The sequence below is a fragment of the Puma concolor genome, chromosome E1 (genome assembly GCF_028749965.1).
Source record: "Puma concolor isolate L17-30 chromosome E1, mPumCon1.1.hap2, whole genome shotgun sequence".
Lineage (NCBI taxonomy): Eukaryota > Metazoa > Chordata > Mammalia > Carnivora > Felidae > Puma > Puma concolor.
Genome location: NC_141680.1, coordinates 1,221,379 through 1,238,372, shown reverse-complemented (window position 1 = coordinate 1,238,372; position 16,994 = coordinate 1,221,379). Strand labels below are relative to the sequence as shown.

Genomic DNA, 16,994 nt, shown 5'->3' with positions numbered 1-16,994 from the left:
TCAGTCGGTTGAGCGTCCGACTTCGGCTCAGGTCACGATCTCACGGTTCGTGGGTTCGAGCCCCGCATCGGGCTCTGTGCGGACAGCTTGGAGCCTGGAGCCTGCTTCCGATTCTGGGTCTCCCTCTCTCTCTGCTCCTCCCCCGCTTGTGCTCTGTCTCTCAAAAAGAAATAAAGGTAAAAAAAAAAAACAAAAACTAAAAAAAAATTAAACAAGAACAGAATTCCGTGAAAGGGTGGAGACGACCCCCAAGATAAGAAAGAGCCCCAAGGAACTCGCAATACAATAGCAGCAATGCAAAACTCAGTGGAAAGTGTTGCAAACGAAGTTGCAGGAATATCCCCAAAAGTAAGACAGCAAGGAGACAGGGTCGGTGGGAAGTAAGAGTAAGAAACTCGGAACATCAGCGCATGAGTCCAACATCCAACAGACGAGAGCTCCAGACAGACCGGGGGGTGGGGGAGGGGGGAACACAGGAAGCCAAACGAGGAGCGTTTGCAGACGGACCCAAAGACCCTCCACGGCACGTTGCCCGGAAATTCCCAAGTGTCCGGCAGGAACAGGAGGTCCGAAAAGCCGTGAGAAGGCCCAGACGGTCACACACAGAGGCCGGGGAATGAAAGTGACTTCTCTGTGTGTTCCGGGCTGAACTACGACCCCCCCACCCCGCTTCCTATGTGGAAGGTCCTCATCCACGGCACATCAGGGTGCCATGTGACCTGGAAATGGGGTCCTGACAGACATCACTGACTGGGGTGAGGTCACACCGCAGCAGAGCAGGCCCCTAGTCCAGGACGACCCAGGTCCTCAGGAAAAGGGGGCATCTGGGGGGCGCCTGGGTGACTCCGTCAGTCAAGTGTCCGACTTCGGCTCAGGTCATGGTCTCGCGGTTCGTGGGTTCGAGCCCCGCATCGGGCTCTGTGCTGACAGCTCAGAGCCTGGAGCCTGCTTGGGATTCTGTGTCTCCCTCTCTCTCTCTACCCCTCCCCTGCTCTCACTCTCTCTCTCTCTCTCTCTCAAAGATAAATAAACATTAAAAAAAATATTTTTTTAAAGGGAGCATTTGGACACAGACACACGTGTGGGGAGACGCCGCGGGACGGTCAGGGCGCAGGAAGACTCCCAGGAGCAAGAAGGGCACGGAATTCATTTGCCCCCAGCCTCGGAAGGGAGCAGGCATGATGTCGGAGTTCCAACCCCCAGAACCAGGGGACAGGGACGGGGGACTCGTGATGCGTGAGCTGCTGTGACAGCAGCCGGAGCAGACTAACGTTAACGGCGGCCGGGGGACAGCGGGAGAGGGACGGGGACCCCCGAGAGGGGTCTCCAGCCTCGAGTTGTGCAGCCAGCCAAGGAGCAGCCCAGGGTGAAGGCGGAATAAATACACCGTCAGCGACGCAGCATCGCAGGAATGCCCACCCCCCACGCGCCTGTCCTGAGAAAGCCACTGCAGGGTGACGCCCGGCACGAAGCGCAGCGGCAGGCGAGAAGGGAGGGAGACAGGCTCCGGGAGGCGGGGAGGCGTCCCAGAGGGCCCGGCGGTCCTGGAGGCGGCTGGAGCGGGGCCGCTCGGGAGGCCGGCACAGCAGGAGGCTGCTAAGGGACCGAGGACTGTTTGGAAACAACTTCCGGCAGACGCAGGGCGCCAAGCGCACCCGCTCTCGCACACGTGTGAGCACCACCCGTGCGACAGACGACACTCGGCACCTGGACCGCGGCAGCAAGACAACGGCACGACGAAAGCCAGGGCCCAAACGGGGCCGTGAGAGGAAGCGTCGCCACCCCTCCGGCTTGGCCGGCGTTCACACGGTCAGAAGGAAGCAAATGCGAGGTCTCGGCCGTGGCGGTGACGTCCCCGTGCGGCGGAAAGTGCCGGGCCGTGGGGTTCGGCGCGCCGAAGCCGGGTTCAAACGGGATCCTTGCATCCAGTGTGCAAACTCCCGACCCGGGAGCGCAGGATCACAGTCTGCGTCCCCTCGCCCCCTTCCCCGCACGCAGGCCGGAGAACCTGGGACACAGCAGCTTTCGGCCGTGCCTGACGTGCACAGAGAGGCCCCGAGCCCGTTCGTCGATTCACCCCCCTCCCTGGTGGTTCCGGTAAATTCCGGCTCCGGTCCCCGCGGGCGAGTGAGAGGCCGATGGGGGGCCCCCCACCCCAGCGAGGACGGCCAGCTGACCACCGGCGGGCAGCTCTGTGACACCCCCGTCGGGACCTCTTGGCCCCGTTGGCCCTGAGTCCTTCCAGGGAATGACTCACACAGGTGATCATGAAAGAAGGGACCAGGGACACCAGGACGTGCCCCGGCTCCAAGCTGGGCCTCCTGTGGGGCCCTGGCCACGGGCCCTCAGGCCCCCTCCCCGAGGAGCCCCCGGGGAGCGGCCTGCCCACCCGCCTGCTTCCGTGGAGGCTCGAGAATGAGGAGAGTGAGGGCCTGGCTCGCAGGGGACGACCCGGGCCTCCTCCGCCAGGTCACGGCCACCAAGTGACGGGAAAGCAGGTTTGGACAGAAGGATCCAGGGGAGCGTCCAAAGCCCCAGGCAGGGCGGGCCCGCAGTTGGGAACCGACCCACCAAGAAGGAAGACGCTCGGGGCCTCGGGGAAAGAGAGACACAAACATTTTCGAACTGGTCCCAGCGAGCACAGACGTGGATTCTTATGAACGAGGATATCAAGGCTCTGGATTCTGATTCTTTCCCTCCACCTGCGAGGTTTTGCCCGAGTTACCCAGAAGCACGCACGTCTGACCACAGAGGGGGCTCCTGTTCCCCAGCATCATCACGGTCGAATCTCGGGTCGGGGGGCTTCCTCCTCGAGCACAACCTGATCCTACCGGTTGTGGTCCTGGCTTTCGGGTGCCCTCGTGTTCCCGGTCCCTGACATCAGGCCTGGCCCTCTGTTTCCCCCCCCCCCCCCCCGACACCTTTCAACAAGACCACATTACAGTCCCGCCGTCACACACGGGGCCCCGGGGACGCTGGCATCATCGGTCGGCAGGTGGGAAGGCAGTCAGGCAGGGCGTTCTAGGGCGCAGGCCCGCTGGGGACCGTCTGTCCAGTCTGTCACAAGGTCCCTTCCAGCACATCTGCGGGTTCCCGAGCTGCTGTCACAAAGACCGTCTGCTCGCCCCGCGCCCTGGGAGTTCCTCTCCACCAGGGGGAGAAGGCGGCCTTCCTGGGGACTGGCTTCTGTGGGTGCCGGTGGGCGGTTCCCACTGACGGCAGCTGTTCCTGAATTAACGGGAACGAGGAGGGAGGGAGGGAGTGTTCGGGGAGACTGGACCCCAGGGGGCCTCTTTGCTGCTGCCCCCCCGCCCCCCGCTGCAAGTCTCCCCTCCCTGTTCCCTCCTCCGTTGTGAACTCTGGAGCACCCAGCGGTGGGCCCGGGGATGTGGCCCGCGAACGGGCAGGCCGGGCTGCAGATGCCAAGTCCTGGGAAAAGGAAAGAAGTTTCTAGGAGACAGAGGCGAGCCATCGGCAGGATGAATGCGAAAGCTCGAGACCAGCCTCTCTTTTCTCGTGTAGAATCCCCCGCGGGGTCCTGAAAAACTTGTTCTCAGTATTTATTAGGAACAGGGGACCTGTGTCCCTGAAAGCCTGCACCATTCGCCCCCCCCACGACATACGCAGCAGGTGCCCCGAGGCTGCGCGTCCCTCCCCCGACTTGGGGCTACGACCAGGCTGTGGAGTATGCTCTGCTCTCCAGCCAGAGGACAAGCCGGGTCCCAGAGGCAAGCCCAGGGCTGTGGCCGGCCGGCGTGCGAGCAGGTGACCCCGGGGCCACAGCGTGCCTGGTGGTCAGAATGACAACAGCAGGGTCACCCTCTTTACGTGCATTAACTCGCTCGCTCCTCCCGAGCACAAACCAGGAAACGTCGGGCCAGAGGGGCAGGGATTGGGGGGGGGGGGAGCCCACTTCAAAGGTTGTTCATCGAAAGACTGGATCAACCTGGAGAGAACATGCGCTGAGGCTCAGCAGGGACCCCCGAGCACCGCCAACACAAGGAAGGTTTACCGGGGATGCGGGCAGGACGCGCAAAGCTGTGGGCGACAGTAACAGCCAGGCCCCCACGAGCCCCGAGGTGGAGTGTGGGCGGCAGGGGAGCGGCCCCTCTCCAGTGCCCACGGCCTCACCCCCCAGCCTGTGCACGCGTGGCCTTCCACCCCAATGGGGGCTCTGCAAGAGTGATCCTGGGGGCACGGGGGCCCGGCTGGTCATGGGGTCCTGGTAAGGGGGACGCAGGGGACTCGGAGGAGGAAATGTGACTACAGGGACTGCGGTGACAAGGGGCAAGGAGCCACGGCCCGCAGGCCCGGAGCAGCTGGAGGCAGAAGGAACAGGGTCCCGTCCCCGAGCCTCCAGGAGGAACACCACGTGCCCACACCCCAATTTTAGTCCCTCGAGGTCCATTTCAGACTCCCGACCTCCAGAACCCAGAGACACACGTGCGACGTCTGAGCCTGCGCGTCTTTGACGGGCGATGCCTCGATCACAGGGACACCGGTGACCTGAGCGCAGCACTGCCCCGACAGCAGGTGCACGAGAGCCCCCCCAGAAGGCAGCTGAGGGGACAAAGCCTTGACCTCACTGTCCCCAGCGCCCGGCCCACTGGCGGGCTTCCACGGGAAGAGGGAGCCACTGAGGAAGCACCCGGACAGCTTCCGGGAGAACAGAGTGTAGCGAAGACACGGCAGAAGGGCCACACGGAGATGCCGCTCATGTCCCGTGCGGGGTTCGGGGCCACGCTCGAGTTCTGCGGAGGAGCAGGGACCTTCCTTCCAGCTGGAACACGAGTGGACAGTCCCAGGAGGACTGTCACGGCCCCGGGCACAGAGGGGGACGTACGTCCTTCCAGCGTCCTGTCTTCCCTCCCACCCCAGCCGGGCCACCCCTCGCTCGCCTTCAAGGACGGGATTCTGCTGGATGAGAGAAGGGCGCCCCGCGTCACACGGGGACGTCCTCGGGCCGTGCCCCTGGCAACGGACGCTCACAGGCCAACGTAGCTGGAACGTGGGGCCAGCACTAGCCGATACGGCGACTGAGCAAATTAGGACGAGGTGCCTCTTCCTCCAGACATTTTCCCGCCATCTGCTGGGAACTTGCAATAACCACATACCTACGACGGCCATGAGACAAACAGGGGCCCCTGGGTTGTGCAGTGCCCAACGCGCACAACTGTAAGTGGCAGCCCGGGAAGCTTTCGTGGAGCCCCATCACACCCCGAACGATGGCGGTGATAGGTGCTCTCCTTTGCTCTGTTTGTCTGCCTCCCGGGCCCTGCCCAATGATCTCGCACGCCTGCCGGCAAAGACCACCAGGAGCACGAACGCAGCCGGCTTACGCGCTAACCCAGGAGCGAGCACGGAAGAGACTCCCCCGTCGCATCACGTTCACACGCAGCTCGACGGGTCACACTGAATTGTGAACAGTGTGCAGGGTCGGAGTGGGACGGGGGCACGGTCCGCCACCACCCACACCCCGACACGCGCCCCTCGGGACGCGCTGGGAGCACCACATGCCCCAGAGACGGCGTGAGGCACGGAACGCAGAGCACCTCGTTTGGGACGAGCCGGTAACGCTGCTGACGCACGGGGTCAAGGTTAACGCGCCTATTTTTCTGCGTTTTTAACGTAACTTCCCGGAAACCGGACCTCACAGCTGCCGCCTGGACCGCGATGCCCTCCCCGCCTGGGCCCCCATGGGACGCGGTGCCCGGCTGTGGGCTCAGGGCCGCTCGACATCAGACCTCAGGGGCCACGGGACACTGTCCCCCTAGCTCTTCCCTGGGGGAGGGCTTGGTGGGGACGCGGGGTCAACTGGCTGTGAGGACACACGATGTCCCGGCCGAGAGACAGATCTCAAACATGCTCTTCCCCCCTTATCTTCCTTCCCCCTCCTCCCCCCTTCCTCCCTCCTCCCTCCCTCCTTCCTCCCTCACCCCCTCCCTCCCTTCCCTCCCCCTTCCTTCCTCCTTCCCTTGGCCCCCTCCTTTCCTCCCTTCCCTCCCTTCCTCCCTCCCTCCTTCCTCCCTCCCTCCTTCCTCCCTCGCCCTCTCCCTCCCTTCCCTCCCCTCTTCCTTCCTCCCTCCCTTGCCCCCTCCTTTCCTCCCTTCCCTCCCTCCCTCCCATACATCACACTCACGTGTAGGCTGTCCCGGGAGGAGTGTTGTACAAAAAGTCCCAGCCCGGAAACATGGAAACCTTGAACACCAATCCTGAGGCTGTCCCAGAACTGCAGTGGGGTCTGGAATGTTACTGCCCTTCTCCGAGCCTCAGTTTCCCCATCTGTACAGGGGGGTGCCTGGTGGCATTCGGACGCTGCAGCTCTAAACCCTCCCTTCCCTGCGCCCTGCCCGCGGGAGCTGCTGGCGACCCGTGAGAGTCAGAGAGTCAGGGCAGGTCGGGGCTCCTGGGGAAGCAAAGCATTCTCAGGGCTCCCAGCCAGTCCCAGCTCCGGCCCCGGGGACCCCAACCTGCTTGATCTCTGCTGCCCCCTGCTGGCCACTCGGAAGCAGCTTCCAGCTCGGTCCCTTGGAAAGGTTGGAAGGGGCGACATCCCAGGACCCTCCTGCGCCCACCTGCCCAGACCTGGCCCACAGCACCTCCCGGAGGCTGTGTCAGGGCCACAGGAAGCCAGCGCCGGGGCCAGAGGCCTGGACAGGGTGGCGGCGCACCTCGGGGCCCTGGTCAGCTCTCCCCACCCCTGCACCAGCCAGATAGGGTGAGAGACACCTGGGTCCTGAAGAAGAACCTGTGGTCCCGTCCTTGGCCTTTGGACGGGGTGAGTCTGTTCTGTGTCTGGATCTGGCACACACGGGGGGAGGGGGGGCGGGGAGGAGGGGGAGTGTGCCCAGCAGGGCAGAAATCACCAGGGAGGGGTGCGGCCGGGGTGGGGGGGAGGCTCCGACCACCCGAGAAAGGCAGGTGGCAGGCAGAGGGGAGGGCTGACCAAGAAAGGCCTGAACCAAAATGTGGCCGATCCCCACCCCCTGGGTGGCTGGCGGGTCTCCAGGGAGGGAGGGTCTCCAGCCTCACGGGTTCCACCCGGTCTCCAGCATTGGGGGGGGCGGGCAGCTTCCACACAAACACCCTTCCCCCCCCCCCGCCTCTCTTTTCTCCGGGGCTTGCAAAGTCCTAGGGCATCAGGAGGGGGCATGGTGGCAGGGGACCAGGGTCGTGGGACACATTCTGGCCTCGGCACAGACGGGGTGAGACCCTCACGGACCCCAGGGAAGAGGGCGGCGGAGGGAGGGCCGCACACTGAAAACGGAAGGACCCTGGGGGCCGGGCGTCTCCGGCCATAGGTCCTGGTCCTCAATTAATTCCCTCGCCAGGCTCCCCATCTGCTTTGCAGCCTCCGGTGGTCCCGCCCAGGGCAGTGGGAGGCCGGTGACCGTCCCGCTCCAGCCCACGGTGTCCCCTCGCCCGACCCACTCCCCTCTGCTTCGCGCACATATACCTGGACGGCCCTCAGCCACGAGCCTGAACCCACCGAACGCTAACCCCCTTTCCTCGCCACAAGTGACCTCCTTCTGTGGCCCCTGGGGGCCGTGAATTTGGAAGCACAGAAAAAGAACCACGATCAGAGCACCGCACGGGGGCCTTTGGGGAAACTTACACCGTTTATTGGTTTTCTCATTTTAAAGTCAGTCTGTGGACAAAGCACAGAAACTTGGTTTTGGCTACAGAAGGAGCACAGGTGTTAACAGTGGGGACAGAGCAGAAGCAAAGGTCCAGTGGTCACCCCGCACAGAAAGGAGTGGTGGGGACTCCAGAGAGAATTCTAGAGGAAGCAACAAAAATAACCAGGGGAGGTCGGGTGGCATTGAAGGCTGTGGGAGACAGGGGAGGCCAGGGAAGTGGGGGAGGCTGGGGAGTCAGTGGAGGAGGGGGGGAGGAGGGGGGCAGGAGGAGGCCAGGGGAGGCTGGGAGTCAGTGAAGAAGGGGAAAGGAGGAGGCCGGGGGAGTCCAGAGGGTCAGTGGAGGAGGGGGGGAGGAGGGGGGGAGGAGGGGGCCGGGAGGAGGCCAGGGGTGGGGGGGTGGGGCAGGCAGAGGCCAAGAGGGGGGTGGGAGTCAGTGGAGGAGGGGGGCAGGAGGAGGCCAAGGGAGGCCAGAGGAGTCTGAAGAGTCAGGGGAGGACGCGGCCGGGGCAGGCCGGGGGAGGCCGGGGGAGGCCAGAGGAGGCCGGGGAGGCCCGGAGGCCCGCTCCCTGCCCTAGCCCAACATGTTCCGGCAGCGCAGCCGTTCCTCCTCCCTCTTCTCCTCCAGGCGGCTCTCCAAGAGCCTCAGCTCCCTGCGCACCGCCTTCTGCATGGACGGCTCCAGCTCCAGCACCTTCTGAAGGTCCGCCCTGGCCTCCGCCTCGTTCCACACCTCCGCGTGGGCCCGGGCCCGCACGTAGTAGGCCTTCACGATGCCTGAGGGGAGGATCGGGCCGCCCCGGCCGCCGGGGCCTCAGAGGCCGGCCCCGCGAGGCCGAGCCTCGCCCGCCCTGAGCCCGGATCACGAGCCGTGCCCTCCGTGTCCGCCCGAGCCGCCGCCTCGGTTTCCCTCCCCAGACCGCGGGCCTCGGGGGCGGGGGGGCTCTCCCTGCCCCCCCCGCCCCCCCCCCCTCTGCGGCCGGCGCTTACTCTGGGCGCCAAGTGAGGCGAGGCGAGCGCCCGGCCCGGCGCGCAGTAGGACCGCGAGGCTTCTCCTGACAAGCACCTGCTACGGGCCGGGCCCCAGAGTCGCGGGCTCTCGAGCCGCCGGGTCGCCCGACCGAGGACGAGGACGCATCGCACGGCGCGGGACCCCTCCCGCCGCGGCCCCGCCCCCCGCGCACGCGCAGGCGCACCTGGGTGGTGGCGCAGGATGTCGCTGGTGTGCTCCAGCACCTCGTAGTACTCCTCCTTCTTCAGCAGACACTGGCAGTAGTTGAGGATCAGGGTGTTGATCAGCTTCTCCAGCTTCAGCCACTGCACCTCCCAGGGCTTCTCCTGCCCGGGGAGCGCATGCGCCGTGAGCTCGGGCCGCCGCCTGCCCCCTCCCCCCGGCCGCCCCCACCCTCGGCGGCCTGTCCCCTCCCCCCCCAGCTCCCAGCCGCCTGCCCCCTCCCCCCGGCCGCCCCCGCCCGCCCGCCGCCTCCCACCTTGGTCTGCAGGTTCCGCAGGCACACGATGGCCTCCTGGTACTTGGTGGAGGCCTCCTCGTATCGGCCCAGCTTGAAGAGCCGGTTCCCTTCCCCGTGGAGGACGGGCACCGCCTGCAGCTTCTCCTCGTTACTCAGGCTCCACGTCTCCCGCCGGTACTCGCTCGGGGCCTCGACCTGGCCCCAGAGCGGCAGGCCGGTGAGGCGGGGACCGGGGTGCCTGCGTCCCCGCGGCTGGGGAGCCCCCTCGGCGTATTCCACGGGGAGGGTGGGCCGGCCGGCAGAACCGTGCTCGCCAGCCACAGCCACGTACACGGGGGGCCTAAATCAGATCCTCTGTGCGAATCAGGGAAAGACGGCCCTTTGTCAACACACCTGACTTCAGTCTTCAGAAGATCGTCAGGATACTCATTTGGCAGAACTACAGGCTTTATTGCCATCTGCCGGGTAATCGTCATTCTAAAGGCTCCCATATACGGTGTCGGTGACGAGCACCTTGGAGGTGATGCCCTTGTGCAGTGGAGAAACCGCACAACTGTCCTAGCAGGCCCACAAAGACCCTCCGCCGACACGATTCTCTTATTTATTTGTTCATCCACGTAGCCCTCGGGCTGAATCTCACCCTGGGCCATGAGCTGGGTCCCGACCCGGGCTTGACCCTCTCCCGCCACCCCACAAACACGAGCTATCAGTCACTCTGGGGTCTGGGTGAGAAGGTGTGGGCAGTTCTGTTCAGCCTCTCCCACTGCTGGAGGACCAGGTCTGAATCCAGGACCCCCGGGACTAATTGGAAACCACTGGAAACAAAAGCACAGCCCAGAACCAGCAGAAGTAAATGCCTCCGAAGTGAACACCAGTAACTCCCGAGAGAGCTGGTCTCAGATGGGCTTTTGGTACTTTTGGGGGTCAGATTCCACTTTTGCTGTGGTTTATGAACTCTCTTGTGCTCTAAAGAGAAAGCAGGTGACGCCCAGGGACCAGTGAGGTCAGGCTCCCTGCGGGCCCACTCCCCGGGGCACAGCTGCCCTGAGGCTGGGCCAGCCCCCTGCCCCTTCCCCCCTGCCCCTGGCATCCCTGCCCTGCTGCCCCTCCCCTGCCCCATGCACCTGCCCCCCTGCCCCTCTCCCGACCCCCGCGCACCCCCCTCCCCCCCATACCTGCCCCTCCCCCTGCCCGGGGCACACCTGCAGCAGCTCTATCACAAAGATCAAAGGCTGTGGCTCTTTCTGCAGCTCGTCCAGGTCCTCGTAGCCCAGCGTGTGGTAGGCAAACATGTTGGCCAGCCCGCACGTGTGCACGTGCCACTCTGTGGGGTCCTTGCCCTCCGCCACCTGCCGCAGGCTCCGGGACAGGATGGGGTAGACCCCTGTGTGCTGTGGGGAGAGACCACGGTGGCTTCCGGCCCCAGAGAGCCCACCTCTGGGTCCGGCCACAGCCGCCATCCCTGCCCGTGGCTGGTAGCACGCATTGTCCCCAGCACGCCCCGCCAATGACTGGGGTTCACTGTGTCCCGGGCAAAGTGTTCACCAGCTCCTTCTGTTAGCCGCTTCGGTCCTTAGATGACCCGGTGAGGGAGGCACGGCTATTATCCCCACTCTGTAGATGAGGAGACTGCAGCCCAGAGAGGTTAAGTAACTTGCTTAAGTCACACAGCTAGGAAATGACAGAGCCGGGATTCAAACCCGGCCCCAGAGGACACACTCTCGCCACAGTGCCATGCTGCCTCTTGCTGGCCCTTGTGCTCAGCGCTGACGCATTTCTCTCCCAAGGAGACCTGGGCCCCTGAGTCCATGACCCGCAGGGAGGGAGATGTGGAGAGTAGGGGAAGGAGCAGGCTCCGGGGGCCGAGAGGGCCACACTGATTCGCAGAGAGCCTGGGCACCACACCTGCCATGGGGAGCTGTCGTGGGTTGCAGGGGGTGGGTACAGATCCCAGCTCATCCCAGCCCCTCCCTGCGCTGGGCACCGGGCTCGCCCTTCTGGGGGTGGAGGAGGCCTGGGGACATCAGCCCCTGGGGCCTCAGCTTCCCAGCTGTGAGCCCCTCTGCTTGGACCCGGTTCTGACACGGCCCATCTCCGGCTCTCTCAGGGCAGCTCCGGGAAAGACCCGGTGTCGGGGACTCCAGGGGCAGAAACAGCTCAGCTTGTCCTCCAAGTCACCAGCGTGGGGGTGAGTGGGGGTGACGGTCAGCGCTCCCCGCCCCCAGGAGCCAGGATTAACCCAGAATGCCCGAGGCTCCTTTGTGAGGGAGGTGACCAGATGGCAGTTAATCCCATGGGGATCAAGGCTGAACTAAAGCCAGGAGAGGCCCCAGGAGCAGCCGGCTGGGGGAGGGCCCATCCTGGCCCGGCAGGCGGCCCCCAGCTCACACGCCCTTCGTCCCACGAGTCCACGGAGCCACCGGCGCCCTGGAGCCAGCAGACCCTCTGGGCAGCACGGTGGGGCTGGGGGTGCCGCCAGGAGCCAGGAGAAATCCGGGAAGGATGGAGTCCCCGTCTGTGCCCGTCTTGTGAGGCCAGCTTGCCTGGCTGGGGACCGGCAGGACAGCTAGAGACACACGCGGGGCCCTCTGTGGGGCTCCAGCCCCGGGGACTGGGACCCAGGCGGCGACGGAGGCAGGGGGCCCCAGGACCCCTGCCCGTCTCTAAGGCTTCAAGGCCCGGGGCGGGTTCTTTCTGAGGGGCTGTGTTCTTTCTGGAGAACTTTCTGAGGGGCTGTGTTCTTACTGGAGGCTGCAGACCGGTGGGCCCGAGGCCATATTCAGCTGCCAGATGGGTTTTGTCTTAACCCGAGCCTTGTGGAGTTTTTACCAATTAGTTCCTGACATGCAAGTATTGAGGGAGTCTGCACGCTAATGAAGATTTCTGGCTCATCTTAAAAACTCAGAACATGCAGCCACGCGGCAACCAAGGGGGGCGGTGGCTGAGGACAGGCTGCCCCCGTCGATCGGCCAGAGCGCCCGGCCCCTGGTGGAATCGGAGTTTGCAGCCCTTGGCCTCACACCCCACACTACTGGGCACCAGCACGAAATCCCACCTCGAGACCAGCGTCCTGCCCACGGTGGGGGTGAGGCGGGGAGGAGAGCTCTCAGGGCAGAGGCCCCCAGCTCCTCACTGACCCTGCCTCCCCTGAGTAGGGGGAGGGGAGGGAGGGAGGAGGCCCCCCGCTCTTCAAAGCGAGAGCTGATGAGAGCTGTCCAGGAGGAGGGCTCTGCAGGGAGTGAGGGGCCGAGCCAGGCCCTCCTAAGTCCTCTGGCAAACACACATGATGATCCCACCGATCGCTGAGTTTTTCCAAAACTCAGATTCTTTTTTTAATGTTGATTTATTTTTGAGGGGGTGGGGGCAGGGAGAGAGGGAGACACAGAATCCGAAACAGGCTCCAGGCTCCGAGCCGTCAGCACAGAGCCCGATGCGGGGCTGGAAGCCACAGACCGTGAGATCATGACCTCATCTGAAGTCGGGTGCTTAACCGACTGAGCCACCAGTGCCCCCAAAACTCAGAGAGATGGCCCCCAGGGAAGGGGCTAGGTAAATTAGCCTTGCCAAACCTTTGCACACTTCCTGGCCCAGATGCCACCTCTCTCCCCACATGTAGACCTGGTGAACTCCTATTCATCCTTCAATACCCGATTCAATGTCGTCTTGAAAAAGTTTCCCCCAAGATCCTAAAGCAGCTAGTTGCCCGTCATCTGTGGCCCCAAGGCACTGTGCCCTCACTGACTCCCATCAGGGCACTGGCCGCCCTCGGTCGTAACTGCTCAAGTCTCTGCTCCTCCTCCAGACTGAGGGACAGAACTTTGTTCCACCCCTAACACACGGCACAGTCCAAACCTGGTGCCCAGCGAATGTTCCCAGATAGATAAGCAGACAGACAGACCCATGAAGGGTGGATGCTTGATGCCTGGGTGCGGCGACGGAGAAAAGAGGGAAACGTCATTAGAGAAACCACCGTGGCACGTGCGTACGTGCGTGCGCAATCACGGCGGCCGTGGGCTGGGAGGAGGCATGGCAGGCTGTCCCCGGGGCATCGAAGTCGCCAGCCTGCGAGACGCGCACACAGACCGCCCAGGACACGCAGACCCGTGCCCGCGTTCGGGGGGGGGTAGCAGCAGCTCGGGGTTCTGAGCACAACAAATCAATCGGCCAATCGAGGGTTCGTTGGCGACGTGAGCGAGCGTGCACCCTGCGGAGCACGACCCCGCTGGCGGCCTAGGTTCGTCCCACACGCCCCCCGCCGCGTGACAGGTGCGCGTGCCGGAGACCCTCACCATAAACTAACGCAAGCCACAAAGGAGCCGATTTCCTGAAGACCTGGCTCGTTGAAGACACATCTTTACACTCTTTCTACACATTAGGAAGAGGCACAGCACAGAAGCTGGTAGGCAGAGGAGACACGCCCACCTGGCACCTGGCACCTGGGGTGGGAAACCGTCGGGCGGGCGCCCCTAGCGGTAGACCCCCGGCATTGCAGCCCCTGGCGGTCACTGGGGGCCGGGGTCCAGCCTTCCGTCCGGATAAGCGGTGGGGGAACCAGGGGTCCCACCTCCACCCTGTCCGTTTACTTGTCTGACCCAGCCCAAGTCGCTCTTCTCTGCCTCTTCTGCTTCGTCTAAAACAGGGGAGTTCGGGGCGCCTGGGGGGCTCAGTCGGTTAAGCGTCCGACTTCAGCTCGGGTCACGATCCCGCGGTCTGTGAGTTCGAGCCCGGCGTCGGGCTCTGTGCGGACAGCTCGGAGCCTGGAGCTGCTTCGGATTCTGTGTCTCCCTCTCTCTCTGCCCCTCCCCTGCTCACCCTGTCTCTCTCTCTCTCTCATAAATACACATTAAAAAATATTTTAAATAAATAAATAAAATTTTTAAGTTAAAAAATAAATAAATAAAAGTTTGTCTCCGAAATTCTTCCGGCACTTTTCAGTTGCCCCGAACTATGCTTTGCCCTCGTAAGCACCACATCACGTCTTCCCCACAACAGCCCCTTAGCCTAGGGTTTCGGTTGTCTACGGATGAACAAGACAGCCAGAGGGAGGAAGGACTTCCCCCAGGGTCACACAGCCCCCAAACTACCCCCGGTGAGGGCTTGAATCTGATCGGCCGCCATCAGCAGCCGCTGCGTCCATCGGGGGAGAGCCCAGGGGAGCAGGTGCTGGCTGGACCAGGCTCTCAACGTCTGCACCCATCGGCCAATCACAAGACAGGTACCACCCAGTGAGAGGGAGAAGCAGGTGTGGCGCACGACGTCTGGAAACTACGGGGACAGAGGGACGCGGTAGACGATCCACGGCAGGGGTCCGGTCCCTCCAACGAATCTATGCCAAGGGGACAAAGAGGGGAGACGACCCAAAAAGAGACCCAAGACGCGTATCCACAGGGCCTGTGCATGGACGTTGTTTGGGCCCAGCTTGGAACAGCCATAGAGAGTGGCGGGAACAGGACCAAGGAGCGACTGGCATTAAGGAAATAGCGGGGTTTCAAAAGGATGTAACGAAGACACCGAGGTTATGTTATTTTAGTATCTTTTTTACAGATGCAAGATCTAGGATTTGTGGGTGAAACGATCCGGTGTCTGGAAGGTGCTGTAACCACGCGGGTGAGGGAGAGAGGCAGAAGGATGGGGCTGGAAGCCGCGCTCGGGTGGATGGTGGCTGGCGTGGGGGATGGGCACTTGGGACCTCACCGCACTTTCTGTTGGCTTTTGTATATGTTTGAAAGTTTCCCTAAGAAATGTTTGTTGGTGTTGTATGGAAGCCAATTTGACAATAAATTTCATATATTAAAAAAAGAAAAGAAAAGAAAAGAAATGTTTGTTGGGGGGCGCCTGGGTGGCTCAGCCGGTTAAGCGTCCGACTTCAGCTCAGGTCACGACCTCGCGGTTCACGAGTTCGAGCCCCGCGTGGGGCTCTGTGCTGACAGCTCAGAGCCTGGAGCCTGTTTCAGATTCTGTGTCTCCCTCTCTCTCTGCCCCTCCCCCACTCGTGCTCTGTCTCTCTCTCTCTCTCTCTCTCAAGAATAAACATTTAAAAAGATTTTTTAAATGGAAATAATTTTACAAGGCTCACAGGAGTGGGGAGGGGGCAGAAAAGTGACCCGTGGCAAAAGTCCCCAGGATCCAACAATGGTGTGTGGGGCATGGGTGGCCCTGGTCCCACATCCCACCAGCCAGCCGCCACGCTGACTGTCGCTCTGGGGCTTGCTCCTGGGGGTGACTCTCCACCTGCGCGGAGGAAGGCCACCCAGGGTTTTGTCTCAGCCCCGCTCCGCGGCCCAGCAGGAGCCCCGGCGGGCGCGCCTACTTACGATGGAGTCGCACCAGAACTCGGCCACCTCGCCGATGCGCATGGACGTCAGGAGCACCTCCCAGACCTCCAGCTTGAACATGTTCCCGATGATAATGTGCATGGGGTGGCCCACACGCTTGCTGTCGTCTATCACTGTCCGCTCGTCGTCACATTTCGTGGTGCGGAAGTGGAAGATCACCTGGTGGCCGAGACAGGGACCCCGGGTCTAGATGCACCTCCATGGCGCCTGCGGAAGCCCCCCCACCGGCACTCTCTGGGGGGGGGGTCCCCGGGGCTCAGCTCCCGCAGCCCAGCCAGAGCTCCCCCCCCCCCCCGGGGGGCCGGGAGCCCACTCCCTCTCCCGCAGCCCAGCCAGAGCTCCCCCCGGGGGGCCGGGAGCCCACTCCCTCGCAAAGGACCCCGTCCCACCCTCTGGCAGCCTGCGGGTCAGGAGCCCCTGGCTTACATCAGCCCTGGATCTGCGGCCACAGACCCCAGGAAGCCCCCCAGAGATTTGTGGACAAAACGACGACCGCCGAGGGCCCCTCCTTTTAACTCGACGTTTGGGGCTCCAGAAAATTCCTAAAGCCCTTCCCCTGCCCCACGCCAGAGTTTAATTTTCCAGCGTCAAAAGTGTCCCGCGAATGGGCACCAATCCAGAGGTCCCCAGGTGCTCAGGGGTCGACAGTCCAGGGACGACGTGTCCGGCCGGGTTCTGACAAAGCCGGACGTGGTTTCAGTGCGAAGGCTGCCGTGGGGGCCCCCTATCTGGTGTGGGGGGCGGGGCCCACTCACCCGGGACCCGGTGATGAAGTTGGGGAGATCCCCCGTGCCTCCGTGCAGGATGGTTTTCCTGACCCCTTCCACGTTCAGGAGCAGAGCGGCGTCCATGGCTGCGGGTGAGGGAGGTGTGGGCTCAGGCACAGATTATCTCCCCGGACGAAGGGCTTGGGTGGCGGAGACCTGGGGATTGGCCCGCAGGGGTGTGGGTGAGGAGTAGGTTGGTGGTGCCTCATCCCTGCTCCTCACAGCGATGTGGGGGCCCCCGAGCCCCCACCGTTGGTTTCCTCCCACCCCAATGAGGGGTTTTGGGGGAGTGATGGTGGGGGGGTTCAGAACTGACGGCCAAGAAGGGAATCTCGAAGACGTCTTTGGTGCAAAAGAGGTGATTTTGTTTAAGCACGGGGACAGGACTTGTGGGCAGAAAAAGCTGTATGGGGTCGTGCCGGGTAACTCATCATATACCCTCAGGTTGGGAGGGGGTCAGGGACGGTGTAAGTCTCTAAGGAATTTTGGAAGCAAGGTTTCCAGGCCCTTGAGGGGCTGCTGTTAGCAAAACGTCATTTTTTACCGTCTAGTAAGACCCCAGTCACGAGACCCCTCAGACGTATATCGGGGGCCATAAGCCTGGAGGAGGATGGCCAGCATATACTTGGGGGTTAAAGATAAAGGAGGTTTGCAAAGGAATTTTCATGTTAAGTAGACTCACAGGATCCTGGGGGGTCAGGACAATGTTGAGCCAAGATTCCCTTTTGCCCCCAGCAAAGTGTCATCATCCAGGCAGCTGAGCTCCTGAAGGGAGGTCACTCT

At 63.1% G+C, this 16,994-nt stretch overlaps 1 protein-coding gene across 1 annotated transcript; it reads right to left on the bottom strand.

The window, feature by feature from the left end:
- Nucleotides 1-8,036: 8,036 nt before the first annotated feature.
- AIPL1 (AIP like 1 HSP90 co-chaperone) lies at nucleotides 8,037-16,994 on the bottom strand. Its single transcript, XM_086685664.1, has 7 exons — nucleotides 16,894-16,994; nucleotides 16,200-16,367; nucleotides 15,424-15,603; nucleotides 10,312-10,500; nucleotides 9,128-9,304; nucleotides 8,834-8,975; nucleotides 8,037-8,414 (listed from the first exon to the last, which is right to left on the bottom strand). Exons 2-7 carry the CDS (start codon nucleotides 16,293-16,295, stop codon nucleotides 8,212-8,214), a joined length of 987 nt encoding a protein of 328 aa, XP_086541790.1. The 5' UTR covers nucleotides 16,296-16,367; nucleotides 16,894-16,994; the 3' UTR covers nucleotides 8,037-8,211.

Excerpts from the sequence above, each read along its gene's own strand:
- AIPL1 (XM_086685664.1), bottom strand. The coding sequence starts at position 16,295 with ATGGACGCCGCTCTGCTCCTGAACGTGGAAGGGGTCAGGAAAACCATC. Across the intron at positions 15,604-16,199 it reads ACTTCATCACCGGGTCCCGG|GTGATCTTCCACTTCCGCAC; the intron begins GTGAGTGGGCCC and ends CTCGGCCACCAG. Across the intron at positions 9,305-10,311 it reads TTGTGATAGAGCTGCTGCAG|GTCGAGGCCCCGAGCGAGTA; the intron begins GTGTGCCCCGGG and ends CTCTGGGGCCAG.